The sequence below is a fragment of the Simochromis diagramma genome, unplaced genomic scaffold (genome assembly GCF_900408965.1).
Source record: "Simochromis diagramma unplaced genomic scaffold, fSimDia1.1 OVJJ01000618.1, whole genome shotgun sequence".
NCBI lineage: Eukaryota > Metazoa > Chordata > Actinopteri > Cichliformes > Cichlidae > Simochromis > Simochromis diagramma.
In genome coordinates this window covers 6,194,497-6,219,668 of record NW_024387423.1, presented here as the reverse complement: position 1 = coordinate 6,219,668, position 25,172 = coordinate 6,194,497, and the positions used below count along the sequence as shown (strand labels likewise).

At 37.5% G+C, this 25,172-nt stretch overlaps 1 protein-coding gene across 2 annotated transcripts in view; it reads left to right on the top strand.

Annotated features, from left to right (window-relative positions):
- Positions 1–25,172, top strand: part of LOC120722043 (RNA-binding motif, single-stranded-interacting protein 3-like) — a 167,923-nt gene that overhangs the window by 123,864 nt on the left and 18,887 nt on the right. For both annotated transcript variants that reach the window (XM_040012778.1, XM_040012776.1), the window contains exons 5-7: positions 6,120–6,277; positions 7,195–7,274; positions 23,643–23,749. In XM_040012778.1, coding sequence (XP_039868712.1) covers positions 6,120–6,277; positions 7,195–7,274; positions 23,643–23,749 — 345 coding nt within the window. The remainder of the gene's footprint in view (positions 1–6,119; positions 6,278–7,194; positions 7,275–23,642; positions 23,750–25,172) is intronic.

Genomic DNA, 25,172 nt, shown 5'->3' with positions numbered 1-25,172 from the left:
CCCATTTATAATAGCAGTGACAGACGAAAGAAGCAACATCAAAGCTGCAGAATTTTACAGCTGTAGTATCTGTCATTGCTTTCAGAGTCATCTCCCTGAAAGAGTTACATCACTGAAATCATCAAAGTCTTGTGCTCGCTTCAGACCTGTGTAAATTGTAGTTTCTCTGCTTTTCAAGACAGACCTTATTAAAATGTTTTCATGATGAGATCAGTGTTTCAAGTCTGTCTTAAAACTACGGTCAGGTGGCCGTATGGACATAGAAACAGACTTTTTTTGGGCTATATTCATTGGTCTCTTTCAAACAAGGAGGACCCCTTGGTGATAGGGCTGTTCGATATAATGATGTATATCGGATGACGATATAAAAACGTCGTTTATCTCCAAAAAGTTGATTCTGTTCATCTGGACGTAGCGTTTTGTGGGAGAAACGTTTCGTCACTCATCCAAGTGACTTCTTCAGTCTCAGCTGACAGCAGGTTTCCCCAATCTTATAAACAGTACATTTGCATAATGACTGAAACCAGCCCACTGAGGGAACGATGGGCTGGGAGGTCAGTTCCTTAATCTTAATTATGCAAATTCTCATGACCATTGATCAACAACCACTGACCAAAACCCACTGATCAAAGACCACTGATCAATGGCCATGAGTACCATTCACAGAGAGTTGGGGAATGGCTGCAATCACAGTATTGTAAGATGGCAGAAGATGTACCCTTAGGCCCCCTCCTCGATTCAGAGATGGTCTTTCCCTTTTCATGTAAATGGCCTCCTTGACTCCACGCTCAAACCAGCTTTCCTCCCTATCCAAGATGTGTACTTCCTCATCCTTGAAAGAGTGTTCACTGGCCTAGGGCTGTGCGATATGACCAAAATCTCATATCCCAATATAAGAATTCTATCATCCCGATAACGGTATAAATCACAAAAATGTAACATTTTCTGTAAATTCTGTGAATCTCGGGCAGCTCGACTTGCGTGAAGTGTTTCCAGCTGGCCGTCGCGTACCTGGAGTCGAGTGTTTTAACTGATGCATGAAACAATACATTTTTAGACATAAGATGTAACGGCCGCCGTTTTCTTTGAGTATTTTTTACACGGCATGCTGCGGGGAAAAGCCTGTTCTAACGTTTGAGTCTAAGGTTTATTTTTTAGCACCTGACGGCTCTTTTTTTGCTTCTCATCCGTAAACACTGCATACTCTTTCACGTGATTCAGTTTATTTTGAAAAGTCTCTACAGGATCTTGAACTTTATTGTGAAAGGTTTATGTGGAACATAAACAAGCGGACACGCGATGGTTTTACCGTCGTTGTTGCTAACGACAACGCATAAAAACAGGCGCTTGTCCGTCCGTAGTGTGGTTATATTAAATATAAGAGAAAGAGAGAACTTTAAGAAATGAATATAGCCACTACAGTGATCATCAAAACCATGAAAAAATATTGCCCTAAACAGTTTATTTTACGACACCACAAAACAAACGATGGCGTAAAATGAAACGATAGACGTTTTTATATCGTTATCCGATATATATCTTTATATCGAGCAGCCCTACACTGGCCTGTAGGTGTGAATAGACTGCAGAGTCCTGGCCTGACGAGGTAGCTCTTCTGTTGTGCCATCCACTTCGCCAGAGGTTGTTTGGTTTCCCCGATTTATCGTTTAATTTCTTGAATTTCTCTTTCTCTTATATTTAATATAACCACACTACGGACCGACAAGCGCCTGTATTTATGCGTTGTCGTTAGCAACAACAATGGTAAAACCATCGCGTCACATGTCCGCTTGTTTATTTTCCACATAAACCTTTCACAATAAAGCTCAAGATCCTTTTCAAAATAAACTGAATCACGTGAAAGAGTATTTTCGGATGAGAAGCAAAAAAGAGCCGCCAGGTGCTAAAAAATAAACCTTAGTCTCAAACGTTGGAACAGGCTTTTCCCCGCAGAACGCTGTGTAATGAATACTCACAAAGAAAACGGCGGCCGTTACAACTTATGTCTAAAAATGTATCGTTTTATGCATCGGTTAAAACACTCGACTCCAGCTACATGACACCCAGCTGGAAACACTTCACGCAAGTCGAGCTGCCTGAGATTCACAGAAATTTACGAAAACAATGTTAAATTTTTGTGATTTATATCGTTATCGGACGATAGATATCTTATATCGGGATATAAGATTTTGGTCATATCGCACAGCCCTGCTTGGTGATGTACTCTGAGTCAAAGTGACAAAACCTACAAGTATTTTAAAATTTTTTACCTGAAGTTAATATGATGCTTCAGTTATCTCAGGTAGTCAAATCAAATGGTTATTTTTGAGTTTTACTGACTATGCAATATTTTCTTTTGCTGTTATCCCTTGACAGCAGCTCAGATATGGATAAATGTCCATATAACCCCACATAGGGACACACGTCACTACCAGTATCTTGCGCACACACACATGCACACCTTCAGACAGTAAGTTACGTTTTGGACAATACTCAGTTTTTATCATGTTTCCATTGAACTGTCTTCTGTCTGTATCATCCTGTTATGTCTAGTGTTGCACTGTCTTGTCTTGGTTATTTGGGCAATTTTTGCACATTGCACTTTACATAGTCCTGTGTTTGTTATATGTCATATGTAGCACCAGGGTCTTGGAGGAACTTTGTCTCGTTTCACACTCTACTGTACCACCGTACATGGTTGAAATGACAATAAAAGCGACTTGACTTATATACATAGGGATTTTCAGACTGACAGAACTTGAATGTTAAATGGCTGCTTGATTCAGTAGATGGAAATTATTTAGTCAAATAAGAAAAATAAGTAGTAATTATTTTTGCAAAGAGCAATGTTTGTTTTCTTTGCTGTATAATAAAGCTTTATTTGTAATTGGTCTTTATGGGTTATAATCATAGCCATTATTAACTTGCTCTCCAGATTTTTCAGTAATTTGCAGAGGAATGGTCACTTTGAAGACTCTTAGTCAGGTTTGTTGTACACTGTAACACAGAAACAGCACTAATGACGGTTACTAATGATCTTGTCGCGGTCTCCGACAGTGTTTCTGCTGTCTTTGTCCTGCTTGAGCTGAGTGAAACATTTAGTATAGTTAGTTGCAGTATTTCACTACAGATACTAGAACACAACACTTAAACAAATGCAAAGCTTTGATTTGTACTTTTGTTAAAGCTGGGACAGATGCTTTTCACCTTATGCTTCCCTTATGTACAATGATTAGAAAACACTGCAGTTCAGGTGATATAATTATCGCTCTACAGTGTAAAGCCAGATTACAAAAATCAATTAAACTCCAGGCATGTACATGTTTACTTTTCTGCTTCTACTTTCTACCTAATTATTTTTGTCAAGCTTGTCCTTCAACACAAACATTAACCATATCCATGACTGCCTATCGTGGATGTGGAGCCTATCCCAGCTGTCATAGGTCGAGAAGCAGGGCACACCACTGGACAGGTCGCAGGGCTAGGGGCTGGTTCCCTGTTTAAATCCAGAATTGAATTTAAAATATTTACTTTCACCTACAAGGCCTGAATGGTCCTGTCTCAAAGACCTCCTAGTACCATGTTCACTGTTGGACCACAGGCCTAATTGTGGTTCTTAGAACTTACCCTAACATTCAGCTATTAGGGTTTGGGAGACAAACTCCATCTTTACGTGATGAACTTGCTGGACTTTTGTTTTTACTCACCATGTGTTTACAGTATATGCCAATGTTTATATTGTAGGATCTTTACCTTTACATTATAAAGCACCTTAAGACGAATATTATTGCTGTGAACTGTTGCTTCAGAGATAAAATTGAGTTTAATTACAGCATGTTACACGCTACACACTGTATTATTTTTGCATTATAACAGCAGAATTATGTTACATATAAATGAGTAGTGACATTATTTATGTTATGAAATGTCTTGTAGACTCTGGAGACACTTATCCTCGCTGATTGTGTCAAAATGCATTTTAGTTTAGAAAAAGCCAAGAACGGAAATTGTAGGTTTTATAGTGGTCATGAGTCAAATCTGCCCTCATGATTTGTAAGATATTACCAAGCTTAAAGAGAATATGTACATAAGCATTGCATAAGCATTGCATTACAGCAGTTGTGAGTTATGAAACATCACAGAACCATTTACAGCATCAACAGAAACTCTTGGGGAATGTCTAATAATGTTCATGAAATACTGAAGTAATAGATTGAAATCATGTTGTTATGGACCATGCATGTATTGTACTTAATCCTTTGTTTAAAAAAAAATACCACTCTGTCAGACCATTTTCTAGATTCAATGCTATTTTAATTTGTAAGCACCACACACACACAGGCTTTGGTCTCCTGCGGAGGATCATTTCAGTGGAGCGCTGCCAAGCAGAGCAAAAAATAATTGAAGTATACTAGTATAACTGAGAAGCACATAAGGAGGAGGTTCCTTCATTCCCCTGGAAAAATTTAATACATCTCTGTTAACATTTATGAATCTGGAGGGGGTTTCCTTATTGCTTCAGGGGTCTGAGCATGAAGTGAATGTTCTGCCTTTTCAATGAAATTTTTATTCCCATTCGCAAAGATATGCTTCTAGAGTTAAATTCACAGATATGTTGCAGTGGAGTGTTCAGTCATAAACATGGAAATAAACAGCTTAACATTTAATGCATTTATTGCTGGAAAACCAGATTTGGGGGAAGCAAAATAGTCAGCTTCTGAACCTTTTACACAAAACGCAGTGTTAAGTCAACGTCTATTTTCCATTGCCATCACTTTATATTTGTAACACATATTTTAAGAAGCTAAATTATTATGAATGAATAGATGAAATGGTTATTTTCCTGTAACATAATATTTTACCTATTTTCTCTATTGATGAGCAGCCATTTTACTGGCTTAAGTTTGAGAGAATTAAGAGTTAAGTCCTGAGTCACCTCTCATTTCATATTTTCTGAGGAAAATAGGAAACAGGTGTAGGGATTTACTGAAATCTGTAAACAGAAGACAAAATTGTGACAAGCTTGAAAGTCAATATTTGGTATGGCTCTGCAGATGCCAATCCATGATTGATAGTGTGTGTGTGTTTAAATCTGAACTTGCTGCACTGGCAGTGAGTTTGAGATCCTTGTTATGCTAAAACTGAAGCCACTGCCAATTTCCGGATGGTACTGTATCAAAATCTGGCCGTACCTTTCTGTGTTCATAATTCCATTACTTTCGACAAGCCCTCGACACCACTAGCTGGAATGGAGACACTCACCGTTGTACCCCTCTCACCTCTGAACATACTGACGACATGCGGCCTGTCACTGACTTTCTGTCCAGTGGAGTGATGATTTGGCACACCTCAGATTTTTCTTAGTTTCCCTTCTTTAAAAATGGCTCCTTGCACTGACACCATTTCTGATGAGTCCTCTGTGAACAGTAGATGGATTACCTGAAGGTCCTGAATTTTGTTTCTATTTCTTAAGGACATGACTTCCTCCAATTGACCATTTTCCTCATACTTTTTTTTTTTTTTATTGGAGCACACATTGCACACCATGCTAATAGATGATAAATTTGCATGTAATAGCTCTTTGGGAATCACCTTGTTGGTACAAAATACAGTTTTATGCCCTTCAAACTGTTACAATTTTTCATATACTCCACTAAACAGAGGGTACCACCATGTTTATTGCAGCAGGCTGCTACCAGATAAGTGCCTAAACATACAAATTTAAAAGTGGTTGTTTGCCAAGTTGCCTGTTAGATGTAGACAGAAGACACAACACTGGCTCACTTGTTTAATTTGATTCCTTTATGCTTGAACATTCATATGTCATTTTTAAGTGGCTTAAAAAACATTCCTAAGAAAAGGTGAAGTACAAGGACTGGACTGAAAATTTGTGAAAAAACAGCCACTGTCCACTTTTGAAACTTTGAAAGACCCTCAAGAAAGCCCTGTTACTCAAAACCACTTTAAAAAACGACAAGTACATCTGCCTCCTTGGAAGCAAAATATGACGAAACGAGAGATGGCTCTAGTCCTTTACACATTGCATAAACAGATGCATCTGCTCTTTTCTGGTTTGAATTGACACTGATTGTTCACCCTCTACCCGTCTCTCTTCACAGCAACAGGAGCAGGACCCCACCAATCTTTACATATCTAACCTGCCTGTGTCGATGGATGAGCAGGAGTTGGAGAACATGCTGAAGCCTTTTGGTCACGTCATTTCCACGCGGATACTGAGGGATGCCAATGGCCTTAGCAGAGGAGTTGGCTTTGCCAGGTACCGCAGGATACTTGGGATTCTTGAGTTACTGAGATTATGCTTTCCACTACTAGCTTTGATTTTATTTTATTTTTTTAAATATTAGATATTACTGCACTGCCTTAAAGGTCACTGAGGGGAAAAAAAATCACTTGTGAATTATCGACCATATGTTTATTCTGATTGCTATAATTACATATTGGGCACATAATAAAAAAAAAGTTAATATAATTACTATAATCCACATTCTTTAAGATAATTACAATGTGATCCTGAGCTGATTCGTTTCCATTTGCAGCTGAAGGTATTTTAGTTGTACAGATCCACTTTGAATGTATGTGTATACGGAGGGGGGGCCTTCTCAGTTGCATCCTAGAGTGTGTCAGTGATTAGAATGAAGTCGGCTACATTCAGGGTCACTGGCTACATGAACAAAACCCACGACCCACAACGTCATGCGTGTTCACATCCCGAACACACACAGCCTCTAACTCTTCAGTCACCGTCACCGTTTTGCTGTTCTCCACACACACACAGACTGACACACTGGCTTTTGCTTGCCAAGCAGGCAATTAGTCATTGAGCTGTGATTGGGTGAGCAGAGCTGAATAGGGGCAGACAAAGAGGACATGACACACAACAGATCAGACTGAATGGAGCTTTTTAAACTGGGACAAAGGAGAGGAAACCCCATAGAAAACAGACACACAAACACACAGACATGCACAGTCCTACCTAAGGCCTTTTTCTCAGGCATTCATAGATAACCAAGATGCATAAACCAGAAGGCACTTACAAGACTGCACTTATATCTGGATGGATTACTTTTAAAGAACCTCAGTACCTTTTGTGCATGTTGAACTAAGCAGAATTGTAGCTTCTGTATTTTGTAGCAATTGTCCTAAAGTTCCTCCTTTTATTTTTCTTTATCCCAGGATGGAGTCAACAGAGAAGTGTGATGTGGTGATTCAAAATTTCAATGGGAAATTTTTGAAAACCCCTCCAGGCATGACTGGTAGGTGTCACTCTGAGACTGAGATTACAAATCCTGCCCGTAGACTCTGAACGTTATCCATCTTTGATAAAATTTCAATGTGTATTGTCGAGAAAAGAACTGTGTCAGAAAGCTGACAAAGTTGTGTGGTCACATTTATTTAATCAAGGTCAGGGTTATGGAATTGGAAGTTTTCAGCAGTTTTTCATGAATTTATGGCAGGTTTTATCAGTTGCAGTCATGCTATAGCTGTATGCACCTTTTGGTATTACAATGTCAGTCTACATCCAACTCACGGTCAATGCAACTGATAAATCTTCTCTAATTATCTTCTCTCTCTCCTGTTTTTTCTCCCCCACTCGTTGAACTTCCTTGAGCTTATTTAGCAGGAAGATGTGAGTGATTAATTCTTTCTCTGAACAAGATGCAGACTGAGGCACACACGCAATGAGGCACATGTACAAACATCAGACAAGCAGCTCCCAAAGCAAACAATCTGTCTCCACATTTTCCCTCAATAAACAGCAAAAACTTGATGCCTTTTTAACTCTGAGCTGAAGACATTTGAAAAGGGTGGGGTGGAGGGATATCACTAGATAGGTGACATGAAAAAAGGGGAGAAAGAAAATGATCAGGATTTGACTGAGGATGTCATGGTATTTGAAGGGGAAAAAAAGCTCAGAGACAAGATTAAGATACAGAAAGATAAGGTATGGTGTACTAAAGGGAATTCAAAGACAGAGGGATTTGTACTCTGGCAGTACGGCACACACATGCACTGTGTATTGTGTGGTATAGTTGTGTAATTTTATAGCAAATTAAAGATGTATCCATTCCTCCTTCTGTCTGCAGCCTCTGTCAGTCTTTGACAGAAAAATAACATCATAGCTCTTCGTATAAGAATAATTAATACAGTGAAAATCACAGGACTTTGCAAGTTGGTTTCCATGGCAAAGCTGAGAACACTTTTTTCAGATTATATGCTGTCAAAGTAATCACAGTTATAGATTGTTGCCTCGGTCCATTTAATCAAAGCTGCAAAGAGGAATCCCACAACGGATTATTATGTTAATAATTTATACATTTATTAACTTTTGCCCACAGTTAATGTGACAAATTACAATATACTTAATGATACTTCAGTGTGTATTGATGCATATTTGAGTAACATGAAGCATTTTCATGCTAACTATGGATAAAATTATCATGCACAAAGTGAAAGGAGCTGCTCATATTGCTAATCCAGTATAACACCCAAGTCTGTAGTCCTTCTCGAACCTGTAATATTTTCAGGTGCGTGTGCAGCCCACAACTTAGTTTTACTTTTTTTTTTTTTTAAAGCAGCTTTAAGTCGATTGGTTGGGACTGAACTTAAGTGCATTGCTAACTTCATCAGGAACTATGCTTATGTTTCTCTCTCTTATGCAGTGTTACTATAAAGTTCACCAAGTTTTTAGCCTCAATTTAGACGATTTTTGGATGAATTGAATTGACTTCTTTTAAGTTCTTTCCTTGATGAGCTGTGAATGTATGTTAGAATTTTTCTGTCAGTACGTCTGTTCTGTTTTTTTTTTTTTTTTTTTTTTTTGGTTTTTTTTGCTCCTTTTTTAATTTTAAGACTTCATTTTTTGTCTGTATTCTGTGTTGCTCATTTATTTTAATATTAGTTGAGCCATAGACTGAAGTTGATCCTTTATATTTTGTTACAAAAAGATAATATCTAACCGTGCACAAAAATTCTGTCTCCCCTTAGTAAGCAAAAATGTTAAATATCAGCTCTGGGGTCTCATAGCCTCCCTGGGGTAGATAGCCATTCAAACAAAATATGTACAAATAAACAATGTGTATGAGCGGATCATTAAAATCCAGCTTCTTCAGCCTGCAGAGGCACTGCTGTGCATACTCTTTTAACATTCACACACCTGCCGGTCTCCTCCTGGCCAAAATTAAAACGTCACCAGAGGGTTTCAGCGTGATTTTTAGTGTGATTTATGGCATGTTCAAGAAGGAAAGGAGAAGATGTCCTCTGTTTGCTCAGCAGTCCCCTGTTGGTGAATGTGTAATAACGTCTTGGTCCACTGCTGGATAGCTCTGTAAGTCAACATATCTGTAAGAGTTAAAAAAAAAAAAAAAAAGGTTCTTTAGGGAGAAGAAAGCGGGTGTATACCTTGTCACTCTAATCACATCAAATACAAACTAGCCAATATCTCTTAGGTGATATTATAATCTTTGATTCACTGTATGTCAACATGATGAATCAATTTCTTTTGAAATATGTGTGATCAACAATCATAGGTCAGTTTAACAAATCTTTTTAAAAAGTATTATTCATACAGTTTTATCCAATATTAAATAGAATATTTTTAAAGTATTTAAAATTGTGAGAAAGTCCTGTTTACTCATAAAAATGAGTGTAATTCCTAAGCAGTAAAGCACCAAGACAAGAAGGAAAGTGAATACTGCAGTGGAACGTATCAGCTTTTACAAGGTGATTGTACACTTTGAGTTCATAGTCAGCTCTTAGTTTACAGTGCAAGTCTTGCATTCAAATACAGTTGCTAAGTCCACCAAGTCACTGACCTCTACGCTGAAAGAGTGTATTGCTTGTTGTTGCCGGGGTTATCTACTCCGTTTACTCATTTTATACATCTGTTGTCTGTGTGCATGCACATGTGTTTGGATGTGTACAGAATGCTTAAATTTTACTGCACTCCCACACCGCTGAAATTGGGAGAACCCGTCCGCCTGTGTACTCATCCACAAAAGACTTTGACACACATACTGTGCTTATTCGTTTAATACTTAGGAACAAAGTGTCTCTCCAGAGCCAGGTTTTGTAGATTTATGTTCTGTGTCACTGACAGTCTGTAACATTTCCAAAGATGCTGCTGTGACATTATGACAGGCTTTTGTACTTTGTTTTGTTGTTTGTCTGCTTATTACTTATACTTGTTGCCTTAAAAAATGTTATCAAAGGTTAAAGCATCTATGCTGGTGCAGTGTATGTCAACAATATGCATGCATGTCACTGAACGAGGATGTTTGTGGATTTTTGCCTGTATTTCTCTGATTCATACCACAGTCTCTGCTTCTTATACTGAGGTACAGACAGCCAACAGTAATATTTAACTCTTAAGCTTCAGAATGAATGCTTACATTGATCACATGACCAGGACTTCTGTTAGCCCGTTTTACCATAAAGTTTATAGATTTTTGACTCCTATTTTTTTTGTTTATACTTTGGTCTCGCTCTATTTACATTTCATTTAGAATTTCAAAGAATCTGGGTTTGCAGATCAAAAAGATGTTCATTGCTATTTTACCAGAGAACACACAGGGATGTAGTGTTTAGCACTATCACCTCACAGGAAGAGGATCCTTGGTTTGAAACTTGTGGTTGATCTCAAGGATCTCTCCCAGTTATTGTGCAGTAGGGAACCACACCATTAAGACACAGCACAGAATATCAGAAGCACAGCAGGCATCTGATATGACACTGATATGACGGCCATGGCACGAAAGGTGGATGTGGTTTGCAAAGTGGCTTGCAGGTGAAATTTTTTAAAATTATTTAAATGATATCTCTGCTTCACAGATTAGATTCCTTAGGTACTTATTAAGCTGTAAACATCTTTACCCCTAATCATCAGCCACAAATTTGACATTCTCATCTAAGGTGTAAATTAAGTGCAGACAGTAGGAGTGTTTGCTCTATGTTAACATTTGATAATGTTATGTCCCCATACTGTGAGGTGAAAACATAATTCTGTTTCTACTTCTTCTTCTTCCTTATCCCTTTATATTAAAGCTTGACATGATTAAACTTTAATAAATGTTGACAAATTTAAAATCAGCGCTTATTTAAAAAAATAAATGTAAAGAAATCTGAAGACCATTTCAATGTTGACTTCAAACACTGTTTCCTTTGGTTTCAGCGGTGGAAGTCTTTTCTCTCTCAACACACTATTCACATCCTAATCGCTCACTATTTGTACTGGTCCAGTGACATTTCTTGTTCACTCAGTGGTCACCCCCCCCCCCCCCTCTTTTTTTTTCTCCTTATCTCATCTTTCACTGTGTGTCTTCCTCTTGCACTGTTTGATATGGCGTATACTGTTGTAGTTTTAATAGCTCTATTTGTCCTGCCTTCCTGTAATGATAAGACAAACGGGACAAGAATGAACCAAATCCAAATCTCAGAGTTAGCATGTTATCATTCAGTAGTTTTTATAATAGTCAGAGAGCTTTAAAAATGCATGGAGCCTTAAATGTCTCGTAAGATCATGAGGCATTAAGTCCCTATTCACTGGTGAAGCGGCTCAATGCTTTCATAAATGGAAACTGAGTTTTATTTGATGTTCCTGATAATAGAGGAAAAACTGAATGATGCTTTACTGAGAAAAAGATTGTGTGGAAGTATTGCACTGTGAGACTTGTGATCTTATGTTTTTTTTCAAGGCACTATTTAACACTCAGACACAAGTATGGGTATAAAAATGTGCTGCTTTTGAAACTGAGACCAAATAATGATGCCATCAGGTTCTGATATCCATCTTTGCATAATGCCTCATTAAATACATCTCAGCCTCAATACATTTTATTCTTATGTGACTAAAAGGCTGTTTCATATTAGTAAGTTTAATACGTTCACATTTAGTTCCCTGTGTCTGTTAATGTTTATGACAGTGGAATTAACATCCCTTTTTATTTTTTTTATTTTTTATTTTTTTCCTCCTTTCATTTTGACTCCATTTGGTTGTTTGTGTTAGTGAACATTTATTTAACCCTCCTTTACTTTTTTTGCCTACCTTGTTTGACCTACCTGGCTGTTTTTGCAATTTGGTAACAGTGTTACAAATACATACTTCTTATTTCAGCCTCTCGTGGATTCTTCATTTAGCCACATTTGGGGACTGGATCCCATTTTCCAACTGAGTGACTTCCTATATTTGCTAATGGATTGGATTTTATTTTAAATACATTTTTTCCCCATTTGAAGGATTTGTTCCCACTCATATAATAGACCCCTTATTGTCTTCATAAGCTAAGTCTTTCTACTTCTAAGACTGATGCGTGGCTTAGAAGCATCAAAGCTAAGATCAATATAATTTTTTCTGCACCTAACCAGGTATATCGAGAATAACCTTTCATCCTCCCTCGTACTTTTCTTTCCCTCCTTTTTCTTCCCATCTTCTAGCCAGAGCTGAAATAAATGTATGTTTGCCCTGCTGGAGTTTGAACAGTTTCTTTAGTGCCCTACCGCAGTTTGCAATATCCCACAGCTTCAGCAACTGGTAACAGTATGTGATTCACTGTTCACAGTACAAGCCACCCACCTTTTTACCTATGAACAAGTCCAGTTGGCTGAACATAAAATGCCACAGATTGCAAACTTTATTTCAGATCAATAAAAGACTTTTTTTTTTTTTTCTTTTTTGCCAACCCCACTGCATTCACCTAAATACAGACACAATCAGACATGCACATTCAGGCTGGACTTAAATCCTACTGAGATGCTGTGGCACGAACTTAAACAGGCAGGTTCATACTCAAACTTTTCACTGTGGCTGAATTCAAACAATTCTGCACAGAAGAGTTGGCCTATACAGTGATGTGAAAGACTTATGTTATTAGGTTTAGGAGGCAATTATTTTTATTCATGCACTACAGGGAGTGCAGAATTATTAGGCAAGTTGTATTTTTGAGGAATAATTTTATTATTGAACAACAACCATGTTCTCAATGAACCCAAAAAACTCATTAATATCAAAGCTGAATGTTTTTGGAAGTAGTTTTTAGTTTGTTTTTAGTTTGAGCTATTTTAGGGGGATATCTGTGTGTGCAGGTGACTATTACTGTGCATAATTATTAGGCAACTTAACAAAAAACAAATATATACCCATTTCAATTATTTATTTTTACCAGTGACACCAATATAACATCTCCACATTCACAAATATACATTTCTGACATTCAAAAACAAAAACAAATCAGCGACCAATATAGCCACCTTTCTTTGCAAGGACACTCAAAAGCCTGCCATCCATGGATTCTGTCAGTGTTTTGATCTGTTCACCATCAACATTGCGTGCAGCAGCAACCACAGCCTCCCAGACACTGTTCAGAGAGGTGTACTGTTTTCCCTCCTTGTAAATCTCACATTTGATGATGGACCACAGGTTCTCAATGGGGTTCAGATCAGGTGAACAAGGTGGCCATGTCATTAGTTTTTCTTCTTTTATACCCTTTCTTGCCAGCCACGCTGTGGAGTACTTGGACGTGTGTGATGGAGCATTGTCCTGCATGAAAATCATGTTTTTCTTGAAGGATGCAGACTTCTTCCTGTACCACTGCTTGAAGAAGGTGTCTTGCAGAAACTGGCAGTAGGACTGGGAGTTGAGCTTGACTCCATCCTCGACCCGAAAAGGCCCCACAAGCTCATCTTTGATGATACCAGCCCAAACCAGTACTCCACCTCCACCTTGCTGGCGTCTGAGTCGGACTGGAGCTCTCTGCCCTTTACCAATCCAGCCACGGGCCCATCCATATGCTTAATTGGTAGTAGGCTTTCGAGCCTATACAGCTTGGAGTAAGACAACATGCATGAAGAGGATGATGTGGACAAAATACTCATTTGCCTAATAATTCTGCACTCCCTGTATGTGTTTCTGATATTGTTGCCATTTTTTTCCTTTAGTCATGTGTTTTTGCATTGGATGGATAACATTGCAATGGTTGTATTTAACAGAAGAAAACTGTAGTCAAACAATTGCATGGTGATTGCTGCTGCAAGTCTTAACTAATGAGTACAAATAAATCCCCGGTCGTGTGTGTGTGTGTGTGTGTGTGTGTGTGTGTGTGTGTGAGAGAGAGAGAACAGGCACTTGTATCTTATGACCACTGTAATGTTTCTCTTTCTCCTGTAATTACTTTCCCTTATCATGTAGCTCTTGGCAGGTACTTGCTTAGTAACACTGAGTTCTAGTAAAACAAACACACACTGACACAACAACACACAAATCATAGTAGCTCAGTGTGTGGGTGGCTGGGTCCTTTTAGTTTTGGTTGTTGAGTAATTTAGTTTGCACATTGTTCAGAGGGATGAAGGTGAGAATCACCTCAGAATGACAATAAAGCAAAAACAAAGGATAAATGTAAAAACCCTAAAAGTTGACAAATCAAATAATTTGTTAGTTTTGTTCAAAATAACACACAACTCTTGTCTTGCAGTTTAAAAGATTTTTTTTGCACATACAAAATAGCCAGTTGCAGTTAAAAACCAACTCAAAGTCAAGTCCAGATAGTAACACTAAGAATTCAAGCTTTTTAGTGAAAGGATTGAGGTCCTGTGGTCTTCTCTGCAATAAAAGGATCAGGCCTAGTATAATTATGTAGTTTAAATGATAACCCTGTTTGCAGAGAGTAATTTGAAATACTTGAATTAAAAAAAAAATTTAAACAAAGGTGTAATTTGTAAAACAGTTTTAACATTCTGTGCAGCTTCACTCTGTGAATGCCTTATATAGTTTCACAAAATAATCCTTAAGAACATGTGATTTCATCCAAAAGCAACTTCAGGGGGGCAGTTTAGAGAAAGAATATATATACACAAGTTTTCACAGACTGACTTTGCTCAGATATGCTGCTCATAGTAAAACCTCTTTGAAAGAAAAAGATCTATGACTTTTTTACTGATAGTACACTGTATGGATAAAAGTAATGGGCTTTAGCTCTTAATTCAGTTGCTTTCACGTGGTTACAGACTCAAACCCCTGCCAGTGCAGTCTGCTTTTACAAGCATTTTTGAAAGAATGGGTCACTGAATATAAGTGTGGTACTGAAAGAGGATGGCACTGTTGCAATAAAATTGTGACATTTCTTCTCTTATTGCATAATCAATTTTAAGTGGTGTGAGTGCTATGTTAAAGTGTTTAGGACCTACAGTAGCTTAGCCATAAAGTGGTACACCACGTAGAGTTACACGATCACCAAGTACTGAGGTGCTTAGTGTGTGAAAGTCACCAGTGCTTCAAACCACCACAGCTGCCATCAAGATTAGCAACAAAAAAACTGTGTGCAGGGAGCTTCATAGTTTCAATGGACGAGTATGAACATGTAGTGTAGTTTAACCCGTAAGATGGACAGTAAAAATATATGCCTCCAACCAAGAAAGTACTGGGATCGAATCCACTAGCCAGCTGTGACCTTTCTTTATGGAGTTTACATGGTTGGGTTTCTTCCAGGTTATCTGGCTCCCTCCTACAGTCCAAAGATATGTGTTAGGTGAATTGTGTGTGTGTGTGTGTGTCCCCCATTGTCTCTCAGAAGTGTAATACTTCCAAAGTCTGGTGACCTGTCCGGTGTGTATGCCTTCTCTCGGCTCACAGCTCAGCTTCAGCTACACTGCAATCCTGAATTTATAAACATAAGAAAATGAATTGATTACTATTGTTAGTAGTAGTAACAGTATAAGGGAGGGATTTGACCATGTAGTTATTTAAATGATAGCTCTACTAACTAGCTACAAGGGATTTTTCTCAGTGGTTTCTTAAATTGCTGGGGCAAGCTCCTACACAGATTCTAATTAGTCATTCATGCCTCCCCCTGAAACCTAAGAAATTGAGCTGAGATTTCTCATACAAAACTATATTTCTCCTATCTGCCTGCTCTATGCTTACAAGGAAAAAAGCCTTAAGAAAAAAGAATGTTGTTTTGGTTAAGGGGCTTCAAGTTACTCCTGAATTCAGCAATTACATTTTTTTCTTGTCAATGGATTAGAATTGCATTTTATTGCATCACCCCCATGTCCTGTTAAAAATAAATAAATAAATAAATAAGATAACAATCTAAACCAAATATCCAAGCATTTGTTTATGACATCGTTGGGTAATTTGATATGCCCAAAAGGATCTGACACAGCTGTACCCAAATTCATCATAAATTCATCACATTGTGTCTTATAGAGCGAGGAGTGCGAACATTAGGGGTCAAACTAGCAATTAAAAGTGTCCTCCTTTCTTTTAAAGCACCCTTGTGAAATACAACAGATTGTGGAAACGAAGCTGTGAAAGCAAGCTGAATAATTAATGCGGTGCACCACTTTTATTTGCTTTTCCTACAGGTAATCTTGTCTCTTGATGTATTGCACTTGTTGACCCCTGACTGAGTGGCGGCTAGATTCACCTCCCTGGAATAAATAACATTCATTATTGTCATTATCATTTTCACTATTTATGACTTGTCACATTGTGCTCATGAATGAATATAAAATGATTTGCAAAGTGTATTGTGCATATTTTTTCCTCCCCAGGAGAAATGCATGATATCATAATTCTGCTCATTCAGGCGTCTCCTGAAACTAGTACATTACAATATTACAATTTCATATTTTTCTTGAATTTTTTTTTTTTATATAGTGTGTTGATAATGCAGTGATTTACATTTCTTTGGCTTTTTTTTATATTGTATATTCTAGTGCTACACACAAGTACTGGTAGGGGCAGTAAGTCATTAATTTCGCTATATTTGCTGTGTGTGTCTTACCACAATCACTTACAGATTAGAAATGATAAGAGACCCATGCAATATTTTGGAGGTAAGACATTGTCACTGGCTATCTATTTGGAGGTAAATCAATCTTTTAAACTTGGTGCTCCATTGAAATTCTGGTTTGCAAGACCAGTTATACAAATTTGTGCTTACCGTATTTAAAAAAAAAAACAATACATCAGTACATCCATGGACAGCCTTTTTTAATAACTTACACTAAATGAATATTCTCTTGTGGAACAGTAAGTATCCCCTGGCCCTCATAAGCCATTATTGCCCCCTTTATGAGATTAATAATATTTTCTTGTAGCCATTTGCTCAGGCAGAAGCTTTCTGAAATTCCTTCAGTTGTGAAATATTTGAGATTTTTCTTGTACGTACTGCTTATTTTGAACCTCCATGTAACATTTCCATTTAAAGTCCATGCTTGGAGAATGCCTTTTCACAACCTTACATTTCATCTGTTTGAGCTGTTCATAGGATTGTTATGCTATTGAAAGGGCCACTTTTGGTTTGATTGCAATTGTCAGACAGTCTAACATTATCTTCAAGTACTCTTTGATATGCATGTCAGTGACAGCAATTTATGCGGTTCCGCGGGCAGCAAAGCAACCCAAACTATAACATTTCTAAAGACATGCTTCACAGTATGCTTGCTGTTTTTCTCCTAATAAGCAGTGACCTACGTCACACATGTTAACAACTCACCCTTTATTGTTCTGATCAGAGTTGGTGTGGACCTAATAGTTTTGGTGAACTTTGGGTTTATTTTATTTATTTATTTATTATTTGTTTGTTTTTATTGGGAAGCAAAATGCTTTTTGCCTTATATACCTCTTGTGCAACCCACCAGTTGCAAGTTACCCATGTCGCAGTTTTGCGATTGCTTTGTTTTGCAGGTTCTAATTATTGCCGTAATTATACAAATTTTAAAATCAGAAAATAATTTTATCCCAAGTTGTGGTTTAATGCTGACCACTTTTAACTTAACATTTTGAACAGTTTACATCTGTACTTATTGTCACGTAATGTTTTTGTTATATGCATAGTGAGTTTAGCAGTTTTCCCAACTTCCAGCATCATTACATGCTGATGGACATTCATATGTTCTGTTCCCTATTAAAATAACAAGTCGGAAAGTAAAAGTTTGCATTTCTGTTTCATGTCACCTTATTTTGTAGACACTGTTGCAAAGAGGATCGTGCATTTGCTTAAGTAAATGAGATGTAAAAATTGTCAACAGTTGTCTACAGGATGATATGAACGCCATTGGCTCTGTGCTCCTTCACTCAAGCAGGCACACACTGACACAGCCATAAAATCATAAAAGTTCCTCGAGCAAATTACAAGCCAAGCAGCTTGGCATAAATCGACTCTCCACTGGAAGCAATGGGGATATTTTTTTTTCTAATTAAAAAAACATGTTGGAAAAAAAAAACTAGGATCTTTTTATTGTTATGTTGTTAGTTGTTCAGCAGATGTCAATCTATAGATACTCATGTGTGAAGCAGTTTGTCCAAGTTTGGGTGCTGCTTGTGGTGTTTCTCTCTCTCTCTCTGTCCGGTAATCAGGAAATGGCAATGGATTGCGCTACATTAACCAGGCACAGTGTTACCTACCTCCTGGCAAAACTCGACTCTTACCAGAAACACCCTGTATATACTGCACATACAGTTTCAATCAATGCAAAATATAAATATAAAAGTATAAATCCAGGCTTTTGACTTAATGGGATTTGCTTAGTTTCCACAGTTCCAGTAAATCTCACTTGTGTTTTATGGTAGTTGTGTTCTTTATTATTTTTGTTTGTTTGTTTGGCAGAATTATGAAATCATTGATACCTGAGGTTTTATAGGGTTAAACTCCAGGTATCCAATGAGATGGCAAAAGTGAACAAAAATCTATTAAAAACAGAAACTGCTTCTGAAACTCTCCAATTTGTTTCCCCAGATTAATATATTCAACCCCTGCAGCAGCTCCATAGCACTGATGCAGCCAAATCGGTCTAACTTTACTGATGCATATGCATTTGCAAACGGTGGCCCACAGCAGCTGGCCGGTGTTTAATGTTTGAGTCATTTCATAAGATCAGGTATATAAACAGCTGACAGCAAAAAATGTTTTACATTTTCAAGTCTGTGTGGATAAAATGTGTGCTGCTTTCAGGGCCTTAAAATAGACACAATTAAATAAGGTCACTGCAACTCCTGTAGTTACCTCACAGGAATATCTTGTTGTCATGTTGCTGCTTTGCTTACTGGATGTTGCTGTTAGGAATATCAAGAACGTTAATGAAGAAAAACCAATCCAGAAAAACTCTGAGATTAAAAGATTGTTTTTCATCCTTTAGCAGCCAGCTGTCACATCTATGGGTGACGACATCTATGCTTTACAATTCTCCATTCTCATGTTTAGGTACTTATTTTTTTAATTACTAATTCTAACAATAAAAGAAACTCGTTTTCATCTGTTGTGCCAGAAAACAAACTGTGCTAAAGCTGGAAAATAAAAATAAAGTTTCAAAACACACATAATTAATGTATAATTATTTTCAATCAACTGATGTTTTTGTCTTTATAGAACACAGACAAAGTATCGCAACTATAAACTTGACAAATTATCTGCCATCAATAGCATGGCCTTCTGTCTGTCACAGCTGTGAGCGGAAAAAAATAACAAATAAAATAACAAATGCAGCCTTTATTTTTAAATTGAGTGCCACTGTTAATGGTAGATAGCTTTTCACATTAAAAAATAGAAATCACAGGACACATGTCTAATAAGAAATAACTTATCATTTATGATTGTATTTTTGTTAGTTATTATGTCTAATCAAAAATATAAATGTGATATTTTTTAACTATTTTTGATCATAATTGATTATAATAACTTTAAACTTAATGTGGTAGGTGAACTGACGTCTTCCACTTTTCTTTTTCCCCCAAATATCTTCAGTCCATCCATTGTTGCATCCGTGTGTCTATCTGTGATTTTAGTAAAAGTAAAGGTCATTTAATGCATGAAGCAGAGCGGGTAAAAGACAAAGAGAAGCAGATTGATTCAGAAAGATGAAAAGCAAAGGATGACAACAGAAGGCTACGCCATGTGACCTGTTGGACAAAATCAAGTTAACATAGTTGAATGAAAAAGTTCTTCTAAATGTGTTATAATCAAATGGAAATGTGTCTTTATATCATTACCCTTAGAGTGCCCGTCATGGCTCCAGGCATTCTAAAGAGCTCTCATCTCAGTCTTTAAGCTCTAAATGGTTTTCTCCACTGAGAATACCTCTTCTCATTTTTCACTTTACTTAGATGAAGAAATATTTTTCTTGAAGTAGGCAAGATAATTGCATAGTTTATTCTGGCATTCATAATGTGTTAGTCAGTACCAGCTTCAAGATATTGCAATTTGCAGTTGGTTTTTTGTTGTTGTTTTGCTTTTCTTTAAAAAAAATCGATACTACACACATTGATGATGATTTGACTTTCTTTGCCATTTTATCCTATTTGACAGTAATTTCAGAGTGCCAGCTTATAGCCTCTTCAAAGATGGATCAGTGAGTTAAAACCTCACTTTGTGGATATATTAAAATAAAATAAAAAAAACAGAGGCATTGCATAAAAGTATGCGGCTTGTTAGGGGTTAAGAGTGCATAAAAGTATGTGACTTATTCAGTTTCAGGGTTTAGAGTAGTCTTTACAAGCTGAATAGAAGACTTGTCCCAACAGTTTGCCTCTGCTGAAGCAGTATAGCACTTCAGAGTTTTTGCATCCTAGAAAGAAATTACATTTGCCGTGGTGGCTGTGACAGATTTACAGTTGCATGTGGAAATGTTTGGACAGTGACAAAATTGCTCTGTATGCCAACACAACATATATAAAGTTGAGATGCAACCTCGAAGAATAGTTCCTAGTGCTTTCAAGGGCAATATGCCCTCAGTAGAGTCTCTTAACCTCCTAAGACCCGAACTCTTCCATGGCATGCATTTTTAATTTCTCTTTGATATTTGAGCTGATTGGGACCCGATGAATGTAAAAACAAAGAATTACCAGATTTTTTTTTTTTTTTTTTTTTTTACCTGATATTTGTTCCTAAGAAAAATGAGGGCCACATATGAGGATATTTGTTTAAAATTTTGATAGAACAGCAGCAGTATAATGTCCTCGTAAGTGGATATCAGGCCCTAGTAGAGCAAAATTAAATATTTTGGTTTAAATAACTTAAAATGTGATGTCCACATATGTGGACGCCAGGTCCTAGGAGGTTAAGGCACATTGGGCCTAGGTGATGAGCCTGACCCCTACAAAGAAGAAAACCTCTGGGTACTGGGAGTCCCGTTCTGGAGCCAGGTCTTGGGAGTACCTCAAGACTCTGGCCGGGTGGCTGGCCTTAGCCTTTAGATACTTGCCCACGTCAAAGGTGCTTCTGGATTAATTTTTTTTAACAGATTGTCTAAGGACAGCGAATAGTGGAGACTGTGTTGGGTTAGGTGGTCTTAGGATCTCATTTCTGCTTTTTTTTTATTGTGGTTCTGTTGGCTTTATGAAGCAAATACCTCACTGCACTGTAGCACCTCACGCCAAATAAGAAGTGCTTAGCATGAGAATAAGCATAAGTGTGATGCTGTGGTACTCGATCAGAAAGGTTGGAGTGCCCACTCCTGGTCCAGCTGGGAGGAAGCCCTGGGGTTGAGCCAGGATACGCTGGAGAGATTGTATCTCTTTGGCTTGGGAATGCTCCAGTTTCCCCCAAGGAGAGTTTGGGGAGGTTTCTGGGAAGAGGAAAGCCTGTGCATCTCTGCTTAAATTTCTGCCTCTGCAGCACCTGTTTAAACAGCAGAAAATTGATGTATGTATGGATTTAACCGAAGAACATATTTAAAGCTATATTTCAAGAGTTTGGAAAAATTACATTCAGTTACCTAGATTTAGTTGGATGAATTAACATAATCATTAATAATATGCAAATTTTTAAGACTTTAAGAATCTATTGCCACGAGTGAATGCTTGGGCACTGTTGCCTCAGAGCCAGAGCTCTGGGTTCAACCCTCTCTGCTTGTATACATTTTCTGTGGGTGAGCTCATTTCAGTCACCACTGGGGAGAGAATAAAACAAAATAACATGCCAGGTTAAATCTGCCTATGTCAGTCCTGGACAGTCTCACAAAAAGATGGCGTTAATGTCAATTTTACTTCCTAGTTAAACAAAGGTTAAAAAAAATACTTGGTTGTATTTGTTGGCGGGTCTTTCTTGTTTGATCTTTGTCTCCTTTAGGGTAAATACAAGCTTAATGGCTTTTAAATCATGGAATATTTTAAATATATACACTACCAGTCAAAAGTTTGGACACACCTTCTCATTTAATGTTGTTTCTTTCTTTCTTTTTTCTACTTTCTACATTGTAGATACTTACTAAAGACATTAAATACATGAAGCAAGATTTATGGAATTACGTAGCAAAGAAAATTTTTAATAAATAACTCTAAATTTGTTTTATGTTGTAGATTCCTCAAAGACACTGTCGGACTTCTCTCAATGACTTTTTTTGACGTAGTCACCTGAAACGGTTTTCACTTCAGATGTGCCTTATCGGGGTTCACTTGTGGAATTTCTTGCCTTCTTAATGGGGTTGGCACCATCAGTTGTGTTGTGCAGAAGTCAGCTTGGTACACAGCTGTCAGTCCTATTTGAATGTTAGAATTCATATTATAGCAAGAACCAATCAGCCAAGTAAAGAGAAACAACAGTCCAAGAGTGTGCAAAGCAGTGATCAAAGCAAAGGATTGATATTTTGAAGAATCTAAAATCAATTTTGTTTTTGTTTTTTACTACGCAACTCCATATGTGTTCATTTATAGTTTTGATGCCTTCTATGAGAATCTACAATGTAAATAGCCATGCAAATTTCTTTACTTAATCAGTCAAATATGTGAAGCAAAATGCTTGTTGTTAAGGGTACATGTTTTTGGCTGCAGTTGGTTAAACTGCAGCTGGAAAGTCTAAGAAATATGCCCTAGCATCACAGTTGCCATAAAACAGATTAGCGTCTGTTTATCCTCTAAATAGACAAGGCATCAGATATCTTATTTGAGTGTCCTGGTTCATGTTATGGTAATATGTTTTAATGTTAAGACATGTGGCCTCTGAAGCATTTCCCAGAAAATGAAGTAACTGTCCACTCCTGCTTGCTTTCTAACCATTTTTAAAGACACGCCTTTAAAGTAAATCATAGTAAACACAGACTTTTAGTTTTTCTTTGGATAATCCTCTCACAATCTGACAACTTCCTTCTGTTCACAAACCCTGAGGGTATATTCAGTTTAAGCTTGGTGAACTTAGACATGGAAGGTCACTGTAAGTTAATCTTATTTGTAACCAAACATTTCTTCTTTCTCTCGTCCAGCGAGGGACAGTATTTTCTTTGGAGGACTTACAATTGCAGTCTGTTACCCATGGGTCAAACTACATGGAGTTATTTAGCGTATTAACTATGCCTGTTTGATTTGCTGTTTGAACCTCGCACACCATGCACTATTGATTAGCCTGTGGCTTTGTTCCTACGTCAGCGTTGCTGTTTTGAAAGCATGGTTGGAGGGGCTAAAAAGAGATGGGGTGATAACTAGTGTTGTGTAAATGTTTGGATTACGGGTGGCTGAGATAAATCTAAGAGCTGAAGTGCTGCTTTCAGGACCAACTAACTTTTAGTTTATTTAAGCTGTAGCATAAAACACTTTAAGTGTAATGTTTTAAATTTAACCTAAAAACATATAGTTTGACTTTCTCCTACTTATAAGGTGATTAATCTATAAATGTGTTTGTCCTTGTCTCACTCTATAGCTCCCTCAGAGCCTTTGCTGTGCAAGTTTGCTGATGGAGGCCAGAAGAAGAGACAGACCCAGGTCAAATATCCCCAGAATGGACGATCGTGGACACGGGAAGGAGAGGTGAGGCTTAAAAATATATTTAATCATCAAAAAGAGCTCCCTGGGAGACTTCATAAAATATTCTCTTGGCCTGCTGTCAAATATAGTCTCTTGCTTTTTTCAATTAAAATGAAAAAACAAAACTGAACACAAGTCTACTGAGAGGACTTTAAAAAGAGAAATTACAGTTAACAAAAACAAGTGGGGGTTTTCAGTTATCAAAAAATCATTTAAACTTCTTTCAATTAAGTTTTATAGCTGAAGGATAACATTTCTTTTATTATAATAGTCAAAGAAATGAGTGATTATGCACAGCGGTGTCCATATTATGTTTTAGGAAACGTTACAGTTGTAAATCATCTATTCTAATAATCTCCAATATGCGGCTGATGCTCCCTTTGACTCCATTTTTTTTTTTTTTCCAACATACCACAGAATTTAAAATCATAATAGCTTGACAGATCCCCCTCCTCTCCGTGGGGTCATTATCCACTTTCATTTCTAGTAAGGCACTGTAGGTTCAGTTAGAGATGCTGCTGACAGTATGAAAGCTGGCACACAAAAAGGTTGTTAAATTTAAAGTATAAGGTTTCTGTAAGGTCCCAATTGCAAAGTTGTTTTTGCTTTTGTTGAAACTCCCACCTCCTGTCCGTCATCTTCAGAAGAAATGAAACCTTGTGCAAAGGATTGAAAGCAGATTGACTGTTTCACAATGCAGAGAGTTCAAAAGTTTTTAGTGTCAATACCAAAGCTTTAATTTACAGAACAAGGGGAAGTGAATAATAATGCTGCCACCCACACACCCCGGTGCAGTTTTTAACAGTTTCCCAGTGTTCTCGTTACACGAAGGTTGGGAAAGAGCAGGGTGGTGGAGTGAAATGAAATGGAACCAGGCTGAAACTATGCACTGTAACAAGAGGCGCCGCAATGAAAACAAGATGTTGCAGTGTTTGACCTTTGCTCACGGCTGTGTGGAGCAGGCAGCAGCTTTAGTCTTTTTGTATAAGAGCAAACGTGTGTGTCATAGCCTGGCTTATCATTGGCCAAAAGGCTGGGCACACCCTAAACAGGTCACCAGTCTGTCACAGGACTAACACAAAGAGATAAACAACCATGCACACTTCATTTTACCAACTGTGGAAGTGAGCCACAGTATTTGGAGAGAACCCACACAGACACAGGAACAACATGCAGGGAGAACAGGCTGCCAGACCCAAACCCAGGACCGTCTTAATGTGATGCCACAGTGCTAACCACTGCACCACCATACCATCAATTTTGGTGGTATTTTTTGTAATGTGTCATCAACTAGGAATGGGAGTTAAAAAAAAATTTTTTTTTAAAAAACTCCAACCGAATAGTATAAAACATAACTCATAAAACAGTCAAAAATGAGCAAAGTCTGCTGGCCAAGGTTAAACATCCCTGCAAAAAATGCATCTGC